Source organism: Artemia franciscana, unplaced genomic scaffold, assembly GCF_032884065.1.
Source record: "Artemia franciscana unplaced genomic scaffold, ASM3288406v1 Scaffold_2323, whole genome shotgun sequence".
In the NCBI taxonomy this organism is placed as follows: domain Eukaryota; kingdom Metazoa; phylum Arthropoda; class Branchiopoda; order Anostraca; family Artemiidae; genus Artemia; species Artemia franciscana.
The window spans coordinates 25795-38642 of NW_027063239.1; the positions used below are offsets into that span (position 1 = coordinate 25795).

Here is a 12848-nt window from a genome sequence, read left to right on the forward strand (position 1 = left end):
CAATTCCTGGAACCACCCCCAAATCCAAAACTAAGCATACTGCATCGGCCGACTAAATGGGAATCTCCCCCTCCCTCTAACATTAGCTTCTCTATTCTCTCCCAGTCCATAGAAATAAATTATTCGTATGTACCCAAGAAACTCCAAAATCTCCTTAACCTCAGAGCTTTATTTACTCCTCCAAAACCTAATTTGGTTATAATGGCATTGTTGGTGTTTAAAAATTTTTCAAAATTGTTAGTTTTAATTTTCTATATACCTTTTCCTTTTTATCGCTTACAACAGCAAAAATAATAAAATTTGATTATGCAACCAAAATATATCACAAGCAATACATCAGTATTAAAAAAAACAGACATTCCTGAGCGACAAATCTTGCGAAACAATATACCCCATCTACTTAAGATATGAATTAGAAAATTTTAATTCGTAATATTGCATCTTTTCTAGGCATATTTTCACTAAGGAATAGACTAAAAAAATTTTGATGTTATGAGAACGCTATTCAAAACATAGATCAGTCACAAAAGTATTTCTTTTTTTTGCAAAAAAGCCTAATTTTCTTTATTTACTTTTTTTTTTTTATAGAAAATAGAAGTTCTTACATTCCAAGGCCGTTTTTTTTTCAATCCCCTGAAAAATTTACGTCTTGCAACTTAAATCATCCGAATTTTTTTTATTAACGTAGCTGGACGATTATATTTTTTTTGTATTTTACAAGGCCACAAATGGAATAAAATAAAAAAAACAGACCACATTTAGAGTGTTTTTTTCAGACGGTTTTTTTTTTTGGCAGAAAATGTAACTTTTGATGTTTTTCGAATTTCATTTTTCGAAATCAACTAATTTTTCCTCTCTGATGTTAGTTAAAACGATTCTTTGTTATTTCGTTCCTACATTCATATTTTCTATTTTTATTTTATTTCATCATCGTTTGTGCTCCAGTGCTGTTTTTCTATTTTGAGAAAAAGAAAAAAAATTCTGGAAAATTTTATGTCGTATAATTCAAATTCCATTGAGTTTTCCAAACTTCCTTGCAAATTTAAATGATAATAGTTCAATCACATTTTCTATCGTTTTTTTTTCTGTTTTACAAGACCATAATCAAAACGAAATAAAATGAGAAAAATGAGACCATTTTCAAAAGTGTTTTTATTTTGCGGAAAGTTTCTTTTCTCTTAAAAAAAAAAAAAACAATAAAAAAAACAACAAAAAAAAAAACAAACAAAAAACCTGATATCTTGGGATTTTATTTCTAAGTATAATCTTAGTTTTTTATTTTCCTGATAATAATTAAATCGACTTTTTGTCATATTTTGAGTTGATATTTTTTTTCTGCTTTTTCTTTATTTCATCGTCTTGTATACCCCAGTGTTGTTTTCTATTTGATTAAAATAAAATAAAAAAGAGAACTTTCTAAATTTTTCTGTCTAACAAACAACAAGGACCTTAACATCGCTCGCAATGTTCAGATTTTTTTTGCTTTCCTACAAATCTTGTTCCATCCTGGTTGCAGCAGTAGCTGCAGCCTAGTAATGAACGAACCACAGCCCATAGTAACGTAAAATTAAAAACATGTTAAGTAAAACTGGCTAGTGAGGAAAATTCACCATTTGTTGCTAATTCGAGAACGGCAACTATTATCTCGATTAGTTTTAATAGCGAAATCTTACTTCGTTACATAAACTAAATTCTCCTGAACAACTGCCACCAACTCTACATAAAATTATTTAGAAAAACAGTTTAAAACACTTTTTCATCAATGGTGGTTAATTTTCCAGCTTTCCTTAAATTAGTGAAACGATTGATAAGTACAGACCAAAAGATGGGAAGGAGAGAATGAGAGAAGTTTAACCTGTTCTGAAGAAATTATCATTTTTTAAAGACTACCAATTAGAGCATTAAAGACCTAAAAAGCCTTTTTAGGCGTTTTTAAAAAACAAACTTCTTTTTTTGAAAAAAAGATTCCGTCTCCTTTTCTTAGTGTTCTCGGTTATTTGACCTTTTATGTTAAATAAAATTACTTATTCTAATTACTTTTGTCTAATAAAATCAATAATTACTTTTTAAATTACCAACTAAATAATAATAATAATTAAATTAATAATTCTCAAAAGTAGCACTTAAATTACTAAATACCAAATAAATAACTAATTAACTAATTACTCTTTAAAACAATTATTTTAATTGCTTTTGTCTAATAAAATTACTCATTAATTCATTCTGACATCACAATTAGCCAATTTGGTCTAAAGAATTATCCTCACCTATCAGTCAATTATGGAGGGAGAGGGGGACTGCATACCCTAAATATGAAGATTTTCCAATTGTCCCAGTATTTTTAAAGTAATTTCTTAAAAAATAAATTTTGTTCATTTTCTTGTTAGTTAGCCAACTAACTGCAAAGTTATAAGTCTAATTTGGAAGAAGCAAAAGAATGCAAGTAGAAGAAGAAATTGTGGTTAGCCTACTGGTTACAAAGTTAGCAGGCTAACTTTGAAACTAGTAGAAGAATCAAAACGAAAACAGATAACTTTAAGCATTAGGTACTCAATTTATTCAAAACAAGGATTTTTACTTTATACTCAATTCCTGTTTTTCTATTCATTTTATGACAAAAATCAATTTTATTTTAGCTATGGCAAAGGGAAAGCATTACAAATCAATTAATCAACAAGAGAAAAAAAAAAAAAAAAAAAAAAAAAAAAAAAAAAAAAAAAAAAAAAAAAAACAACAGAAAACAAGACACTGTCTACACAAGAAATAATTCAGGTTACCGCCTACCGTCTAGCTGCCACCAACTTATTAGATATTTTACCATAAAACTAAACAAGCAAAAGTTCTAGTTTTAAAAACATTATTAAAACTAGTTTTGTCTCGACACAAAGTACCAAGAAGAGTTACAATGAAATCCGACTGTTTAAATAGTTAAATAGAAACCTACGCAACTATATATATCTAAAATATTTAGTAAAAATAGGGAATTCAAATTTTAATGGACCAGACCTCCGTTTGCAGCTATAGAGGTTTCGGTAGTAGTGGGTACCAAATTAAAAAAATAAACGTAAGAGAGAAACTAGCAAAATTAAGGTAAAAACAGCCAAATTAAAAAGCAGAAGCGTGAAAACATAGGTGTAGCATTCCCTTAAAGGTTCAGTTGTCTGTGAGAAACAACAGCTTGCTAATATTTTGATTTTTTAAGACGAAAAGCGTTGTCAAATTTCGCTAATTAGTTCTGCTTATTTATTTTCACAATTGAACATGGCAACACTGATAAAAATGTGGTACTGCCCTAAAAACTTCATTATTTTGAAACAACCAAAGGATTAATTATAGAAAATCACAGTTCCCAGGGATGAAAATAGCTTTGATGAATCCAGGGCACAAAAATGTTTCTTTTTTCATATCCTTGGTACTTTTATTCGTTTAACTGAAATATGTTGGTCTGTTAGACTATTTTTGTAATATATCATTAAATCGATGTTTTAAAGAGCCTTTTAGATTCAGTCTACGCTAGAAACTACTCACGGAACGCACCTACCATCATATATCCCTATCTTTACAAAAATTTCACCTAAACACAAATAATGACACAATAAATTAACACAAACAAATTTGATACATCGTTTGTAGTCGCAACACTACTAAGTACCAAACCTAATTACTATCTTAAATTCAATAGAATTAAATTATTTTATTTTTCAATTTTTCAATATTAATATTGTACTTAATATGAAATCTTAATATTTTGAAATTGAATGGTATTTGTTTATATTATAAAGTATATGTTTAATATCCAAAATAATGAGATTCCTTAGATATTTTCTTGAAAGACAGTTGAGAAAAAGAAACAAGCCCAGAAGCCAAATTGATTAATAAATTTACAATTTCCTTAGATATTCGTGACGAAGCAAATGATTGACCCTACTATTTGTACTTTTAAAAAGAAATTCCCAAAATCAAGGATCAATTTCTAAAAAACTAAATACAACAAGTACATTTTGACAAATTGTGTAAGATGGCAAATATTTTTTTTAGAACCCAATTAGGGTAAATCCATCCAAAAGTTTAGAACCTTTTTTGAAAATCATTTCAACAGGGTAATAATTGCAGTAAATGGTAAATGATCCTAAATTGTAAAAAACAATGGCAAATAGTTGTTGTTTTGACTAAGCTATAAGCAAAATAAGAACCCGCGACATATTTCCTTTCTCACTGTCCCCCTTGTTTATTTTTATGGACTTAATCGAATAGGCGTCTTTAAAATTCTTACAGCAGCCAATCCACGAGTATTTTAACAGACACTGAAATCCCATAACTTGACAGTTCTATCATAAGACCCAGAAACAATCACAAAAAGTCATTGAATTGAAGACAAGTAACGCCATCTGTATGATTTCTCAGGGTTGCAATCCTTTGCCCAGTATCTAAACTCCAAACTTTAAGGGTTCTATCGTCTGCAGCACTTACTAATTTTGATGCATCAGCTTGAAGACAGCGAATGACGCCTATAACAAAATAGTTTGAAAATATAATATAATGTTATATTTTATATTATTATATATAATATAATAGTAAAACAAAACGTGACGTGATTAGAAAATAAGATTGTAGAAAAAAAAAAGAAAACTTCAGAACAAATAGATGCACTATCAAACAGTTTGTAGTAACGAACTGAAAGTAAAGAGAGGCTCAGCCTAATAGTAACCAAAACTCTGAAAATCACAATTTTGTAGCAAAATTCCTTAGCCTTTATGTTATCTATTAAGAGCTATGAGCCTGAGAAAATTTGTCGGATTCTTGAAAAAAGGTGGAAACACCACCAAAAAGTCAAGGAATCTTATTGAAAAACCACCAGATTCAGCATATCACAGTACCCTACTATTGAGGTTTCAAATTCTTATCTATCAAAATGTGGAATGTTGTACTTTTTTGCCAGAAGAAAAATCACGAATGCGTGTTTCTTACTTTTTTCTAGGGGTGATCGTACACGACCAATGGTCCTAGAAGATCAAGAGAGGGATCATTCGAACGAAAATAAGATATTCTGTTGCCCTTATTAAGTGAGCAAACAAATTGGAGGGCAATTAGTCCCCATCCCATGCCCCTTTTTCCCCAAAGACATCTGATCAAATATTGAGATAGACATTTAGTTCAGCATATTTTGAAGGTCAAACAACTATGCCTTTGGGGATAATACGAACCCCGTAATTGATAGGACAGGGCTGTAAGTTATGCAACTTGCCCATTCTCCACATATGGGATTTGTTACGGGAAATATAGGGGAAAAATTCCCCCGGACAATTTGCCTCAGGAAAACTCTCCCTACGAGAAAAATTAAGTAGCCAAAGAGACAGTAAAACAAATGATAATAATTATGTATATGAATTCCGGAAACTCCAACATTCAAAAAAAAAAACACAACCAAACAAACAGAGAGCTGAGCTCATAGCTTCTGTGTATGATGGACACAAGAGCTGAACTTTTCAACACAAAGAAGTAAATGAATGAATAAAAATCAAAACCACAAACTATAGAAGGAGAAACTCATGGACAAGGTGCGTAATACTAGGTAGGGAGTTGACAGAAGATCACCCAAATAGACAAAAACCAAAAACAATAAAGAGCAATATAAAATATGTTTGTTTATACTCCATCATTAAAACTAAAAAAAAAATTAATGGATTTTCAGATCAGCGTAAGAACCCCCGAACTTTTTCCGTGAAGTAAAACTAACGAATGGCATCAAAATCAGATCTACGTTGCACGGGCAACGTGAGGTGTTGTGGCAACCTTTGTTCGGCTTCGCCGAGTAAAGTATTGCGAGAGCAACAATTGGTTTTGGTGCTTCAATTAAACGATGAAGTTGTTAATCTGTAAGGATCTTAAAGAAATACTAGGTATACCAACTCGCAAAAGTAGCAAACCCCTCATTGCAACTAGCAAAAATTGAAAACCCCTCATCACCGAAAATGATTGTAGCCTAACAGTCGATTATTACTTACAAGTCCCCTACATGTCTTACCACTGGAACTAAATTGGTCTTACCACCAAATACATCGGAAACAAATAATAGGTACACCAACTAGAAAAAGTTGCGAGCCCCTCATTTCCGAAGATGATAAATGAGCTAACAGCCGACTGCTTAAAACTTCCCTATATGTCTCACAATTGGTATCAGCCTATTTTTGGTTTCAGTGTGTACTTTACTACTGAAGTTGTCAACCCCTTTAAACTTTCTTACAAACATTACAACTTTCTTTACAACAATTAATCCAAATTTATTATAGAAGCTTTACGGGCCCTTTGAAGATGGCTAATATATTTACGAATTATCTTTGTTCTTTTTCTTTTTTATTATGTAGTCTGTTTTTACTGGATCAAAGCGTTGTATTTTATCATAGGTATACAGCGCTGTATATAGCACTGGTTTCAGGTTCACATCTGACGATTTTCTCGAGCCTTTTATCTAAAAACTAAAGATTTGATTTTCACTACATTTTTTTTCTAATATTATCTTTGACATAGAAAGAAAATTGAATCAACGAATCCTAAAAGATTTTCTCCGTTTTCTAGGTTCGATGCAAAAACACATCAAATCTAATAGGTATTTTTGGGAAATTTTGCCAAATAAGTTATCTTTACTTGATGTTCTGTCGAAATTCATAAATTGTTCAAATTGAATTGCTTTGAAATTTTTGGACTCAGGATATTTAAAATTTGGTTTCGATTGATCAAGTTCTTATATATATATATATATATATATATATATATATATATATATATATATATATATATATATATATATATATATATATGTGTGTGTGTGTGTGTAGTCGGTTGTATGAGGCCGATGAAGCCTAAATACTTTTGTTTTTCCGCTTTTTGTCCTTATTTCAATTGAAGTATTGATGTTAACGTCGTGTTTGGTCTCTTACAGACTATAGCCTCTGGGCATAGTCTTTGATCTATGCATTTTTTCTGACAAATCAAATTATTAGAAAGATTTCGATTGTTAATTTTTGTAATTAGGTTTTACGCACCTGTCAAGTTTCCAATTGAAAGTTTGGCTTCGATAGGATAACCGAATGTATTAAATTGACCTTATCAGCTATTAGACGGTCTTGTAGTCATATGATTAAAATATATGATTAAAAGTATGAAGAGCTTTATACAAAATGGTCAAAATTTTTCAACTGGCAAAGGTTTAGACTACCAGCTGGCACATTAGCCATTATACATTTGATAATTTAGAAATATTCTTCTTGAGCCCTTTAATTGAACAACAATTCGTTTCTGCGTAACTTTCAATATTAAATTTATATGCTTACTGGCGCATAAACATATATTATAGCCACCAATTGGCGAACTATTTAGCCATCAATTGGCACATCAAAACTGGCATTTGGTAGAACACCAATAAACAATTTCTTACCTGTATCTCCTTCAGGGGACATCCAACCAATTGTATTGATATAATGTTACCGATTGGCGCCTTAGCCATTAGCTATTTGGCAGTTTAGACATGAAATCAGCGCACTATTTAGCCACCCATTGTCACATGAAAACTGGCAATTAGTAAAACAAAAACAAAAGATTGACTTACCTGTATGTCCTTCGGAGGACATCCAGTCAATTGTATTGATACAATTTCCTAAGTTTAAATTCCACACTTTAATTGTTCGATCTAAGGACCCAGAAAACAATCGTGATTGGTCAAAAGATATACATGTAACTGCGTCTCTGTGGCCTCGTAAGGTTTTTGAGCAAGAACCAGAAGGCAAATCCCATACCTAAAAGAGACATAAGAAAAAATTTTACAATCAGCCTCCAGCTGTATTTTTTAACGTATTTGAGGGATATACATTTCTTTAAATAAATGAAAGTATTTTAAAGATCACATATAAATTTTCGATAATTTAGTATATTGTAAAATCTGCATTTTTGATCGAAATACATTGAAATACTGATCGGCCAAAAAACATCAATCTTGGCAGTATTTGAGCCACCCAGAGACCAAACTGATCATGTTCACGAAAAAATACAATAGAAACTCCAGATTTTATTTGTTTCTTTTTTTTTTTTTTTTGTCAAGTCCATAAAACAAATGAGTGGATAGGGAATCTCCGCCTGCACTTAGACAAATTGCTCTCACAAAAAAGATTAGTTGTCATTTGTGCAAAAGGTGGCTAATCAGCACTAATTAGACTGAAAATTCCAATCTCTTAGTTTGGTCGTCTTATCATGATGACTGTATGAATGACAAAAATTAATGTACATAATAAAATTTTTTAATGACTGCAATCCTGTCCTCCTTTAGTGGCTTCGACCCTACCTTCTCACCTCAAGTTACCCACAAGATTTTTTTCTATATGTTTTATTTCATAAGCAATTAACTTCGGTTTCAAGGTTTCTCGAATTAGGAGATGAGAATATCTGTCAGAACCCAACACCTAGGACATATACCGGTGCGACTGGGTGCGTCTATCTAGACATGGAACTAGTGATATTTCAAAGACTACAAGATCAAACTCAAATTAAGCATTAGAAAGTTAAAGCAAGATAGCAAAAGGCAAGATTCAAGAAAAGTTACTAAATCTCAACCACCCTAGAGCTGCACAGTGGATTAATCCCATGCTTGGCAATAAAAAGGCAAAGGGAAAAATCCTCGCTGTCGTAAAGTTCGGCGAGAAGCTTGCTACTTGTTCTTAAGACCCATGCAAGTGAAACGTGGATTCAACCCACTATGTACCATCAATGGTTATGGAAGATTTTTTTTTTTGGTATTAAATCTTAACCCATCTTCGAGTCAATTATGTTGATAAATTTTCATTTTGTTTGTTTTTAAAGCACGGGTCCTATTTCTTAACTGCTTCCCTAAACATTAAGTTTTTTCTGATTTTACTACAATTAGCTTCATAAATGGATTTATTACCTGAATACTACTACTACTACTAGCCAGCTGAACTAGTAGTAGTAAAAAAACCTCTTTCTTTCTTAGGCACTTGCCGTAATTTTACTATTCTAGTACTCTTCAATTCATAGGTGAGCATGGCTTAAAAGCGGTTTCAAATAGGCTAAATAGGCCTATCTCGCTGGTTTAGTTAAATCCCGAAAAAAAAAAATTAATTGTAATTTATGAATCATTTTTAGCCGGCAAATTATAGACCACTTTATATTCTTACTTTATGTAGCTCGTATCATAGAATGGTAGAATTAAAGGCTATATAAGGGGAGGAGTTCAAGAGATTTTAAATGGGTTCAAAACCAGTAAACTGTGTTTCTAGACAAGCATTTACATATATATTTAATATGTTTTGTAACTTGTGTTTTGTAACTTGTATCAAACTACATAAGGGAACTTGACAGGTGAAAAATTCCCTAATGCCTCCTTAGATAAAGACCTACTTCAAATAAATCTTTCTTACCCATTCCAGAAAAAAATGTATCTAAAAGCAGGAAACTAGAAACAGATAAGAGATCTACAAAAATGATTATGAGAAAAAAGACACTTGATTGCTTTCCCCCCATAAATTTCAAGGATCCTTCGGCCCATTTTAGGCTTGAGAATTAATTCCTTTATTTTCAAACCAGGCAAAGAATACTTCAATCAAATCTCATTGACACTATCCAGAAAAAAATAGTCTAGAAAACATAATAACAAACAAAAATTAATAAAATCAGTTTTCAGGGCAGTTTGATAGCTTTCTCAGAACAATTTCAGGGATCATGTAACCCATCTTACACGTGAGAGATCATTCCTCTTTTCTCTACCTAGGGATACTAATATTTCAATTAAATCTCGCTAAACTATTCAGAAGAAAAAAATATAAACACAGAATAGGACCACAATAGCTATTGTACAAAAGCAATAATAAATGACACTTTGACAGGTTTTGGCAGCATCGAACGCTTTCCTTAGAATTATGTCACAACAACATAATTAAATTTAATTGTAATTTCATATTTACAATCCAGTTACATTTGTAAGGTTCACGAGGGTAGCTGACAATTGCACAAGTGAGTAACTATATGTATATATATATATATATATATATATATATATATATATATATATATATATATATATATATATATATATATATATATATATATATATATATATATATATATATATATATATATATATATATATATATATATATATATATATATATATATATTAGTTAGCTTGTTGAGTTTTGTATACATTTTTATTTATATTATTTTTGTTTTAGATTCTAGTTAGGCTTTTTTATACCCTGCAGACGCCTTGTTTTACACAGGCCAAATATACATTTGATTTTTGTTCTCTTCGTTTCCTTTTCTGGCCATAGACCCGTTTCTCTTTTTTAGATTAAATAAAAAAACAAGTTTTTTTAACTGAAAGTAAGGAGCGAGATTAAAACTTAAAACGAACAGAAATTACTTCGTATATGAAAGGGGCTGCTTCCTCATCAACGCCCCGCTCTTTACGCTTAAGTTTTTTACAGTTAAAGTAGAGTTGAGAGAAAGAGTCAATCTTTACGCTAAAGTTTGACTCTTTCTCTCAACTCTACTTTAACAGTAAAAAACTTAAGCGTAAAGAACAGGACGTTGATGAAGAAGCAGCCCCTTTCATATACGAAGTAATTTCTGTATGTTTTAAGTTTTAGTGTCACTCCTTACTTTCATTTAAATGACTTTTTTTTATTTAATTTCTGAACGTTTTTGAATCAATCCATGTTTTGATTTTGGCAAATTTATTTTTTTGGCTAAATGGCTTTCTCATAGTTTTGATCGAATGATTTTGAGAAAAAAGAGCGGGGGAGGAGGCCTAGTTGCCCTCCGATTTCTTGGTTACTTAGAAAAGCAACTAGAACTTTTAATTTTTTACGAATGTTTTTATTAGTAAAAGATACACGTAACTTATAAATTAGCTTAGGTAACGAACTTTTGTATTCTCATGTTTTTATTACGGATACAAGGGGGTTCACACCCCCGTTAGTACCTCGCTCTTTACAATAAAGCTTAAATTTTGTCCCAATTCCTTAAGAATGACCCCTGAATCACAAAAGCCACAGAATAAATAGTTGAAATTACAAAAAAAATACTTTAGCGTAAAGAGCGAGGTATTAGGAGGATGTGATCCCCTCATATGCGTAATGAAATCTGTTCGTTTTAAGTTTTAATGCTGCTCCTTACTTCCAGTTGAAAAAACTTTTTCGTATTTTTTCTTGGATAATGCTAGAAAATCCTGCGCTCCCTTCATGGAAATTTTCTTCCCCAATGACATCCTCGATGGAAAGCTCCCACAACATATCCCCCTCTTCTCAACCCCTCCCCAAACCAAAAAATCACCCTTAAAACGTCTGTACACTTCCCTATAACCATTACTATATGTAATCACTGGTCAAAGTTTGTAACTTGTAGCCCCTCCCACGGGGACTGTTGGGGAGTAAGTCGTCCCCAAAGACATTTTTATAAGGTTTTTCGACTACACTGAATAAAATGGCTATCTCAGAATTTTGATCCGGTGACTTTGGGAAAATAATTAGCGTGAAAGGGGGCCTAGGTGCCCTCAAATTTTTTCGGTCACTTAAAAAGGGCACTAGAACTTTTCATTTCCATTAGAATGAGACCTCTCGCAACATCCTAGGACCACAGGGTCGATACGATAACCCCCCTTCTGGTAATCTGCCTTCTGACAAAAAATACAAAATTCCACATTTTTGTATATAGGAGCTTGAAACTTCTACAATAGGGTTCTCTCATACTCTGAATCTGATGGTGTGATTTTCGTGAAGATTCTATGACTTTTAGGGGGGGGGTCCCCTATTTTCTAAAATAGGGCAAATTTTCTCAGGTTCGCAGCTTTTGATGGGTAGGACTAAACTTGATGAAACTTATATATTTAAAATCAGCATTAAAATGCGATTCTTTTGATTTAGCTATTGGTATCAAAATTCCATTTTTTAGAGTTTTGGTTACTATTGAGCCGGGTCGCTCCTTACTACAGCTCGTTACCACGAACTGTTTAATTTCAGATTCATTTCTTTGTTTTGAAATAATTTCTCAGGGCCACTTGGCCAATCTTAAATTTGAAAAGGAATTAGGTACTGCATTGCCAGATACAGATACAGTTCTACGTTCTATTTTATCTTTTAGACAAGCCCCCCCCCCAAAAAAAAAATCTGAAAAGAGAAAGTTAAATTAAAAGCAAATGAGGATAAAGATAATTTATAAGTAAAGGCACCTTGATTGTTTTATCTGCAGATCCACTAAGAAGCATATCACCAAAAAATTGGACGCATAAAACATGATCTTCGTGGCCATTAAGTATTTTTTCACAGTTTCCTGTTTTTATATTCCAAACGCGAACACTTCTGTCGTAAGAGCCGCTAACAACCTTCTTCTCATCCATCTGTTAGGAATAAAATAAAGTAAGTAGTTCATGGGTGCACATAAGCCCAACCGTCGCGGGAGGGGCCTTTCATTTTTCATAGAGAGGGGGATTCAAAATTGCAAAAAGTAGATATTTGGACCACAGCTTTTCAATAATCTCAGGATAGGACCAAGTGCGTATCCAGAATTTTGGTTCAGGGGGGAGAGGCTGTTCAGGGGGGAACATAACAAAAATTTGTTTTTATGCGTGTTTGATACATTTTTACAATTCAAACAAAAATTTCGACTGGGATCAAGCCCCCTAACACACCACCCTGGATGACGATCTTGGATATTACCTTTTATACCAATATCAAGAGGAGAGGAATCCTCCATGACCTTCCCCCTCGAGATGTACCCCCATCCACTCTCATTATTAAAAACAATTAATAATTTAATGCTATAAAAGTCTATATAATAATTGT

The 12848-nt window shown here is 32.0% G+C and overlaps 1 protein-coding gene across 1 annotated transcript; it reads right to left on the reverse strand.

Annotated features, from left to right (window-relative positions):
• Window positions 1–2737: 2737 nt before the first annotated feature.
• LOC136042881 (F-box/WD repeat-containing protein 7-like) lies at window positions 2738–12640 on the reverse strand. The gene is made up of 3 exons (XM_065727813.1): window positions 12236–12640; window positions 7607–7793; window positions 2738–4508 (listed from the first exon to the last, which is right to left on the reverse strand). The coding sequence occupies exons 1-3, from the start codon at window positions 12401–12403 to the stop codon at window positions 4351–4353; spliced, it is 513 nt and encodes a 170-aa protein (XP_065583885.1). The 5' UTR covers window positions 12404–12640; the 3' UTR covers window positions 2738–4350.
• Window positions 12641–12848: the final 208 nt, after the last annotated feature.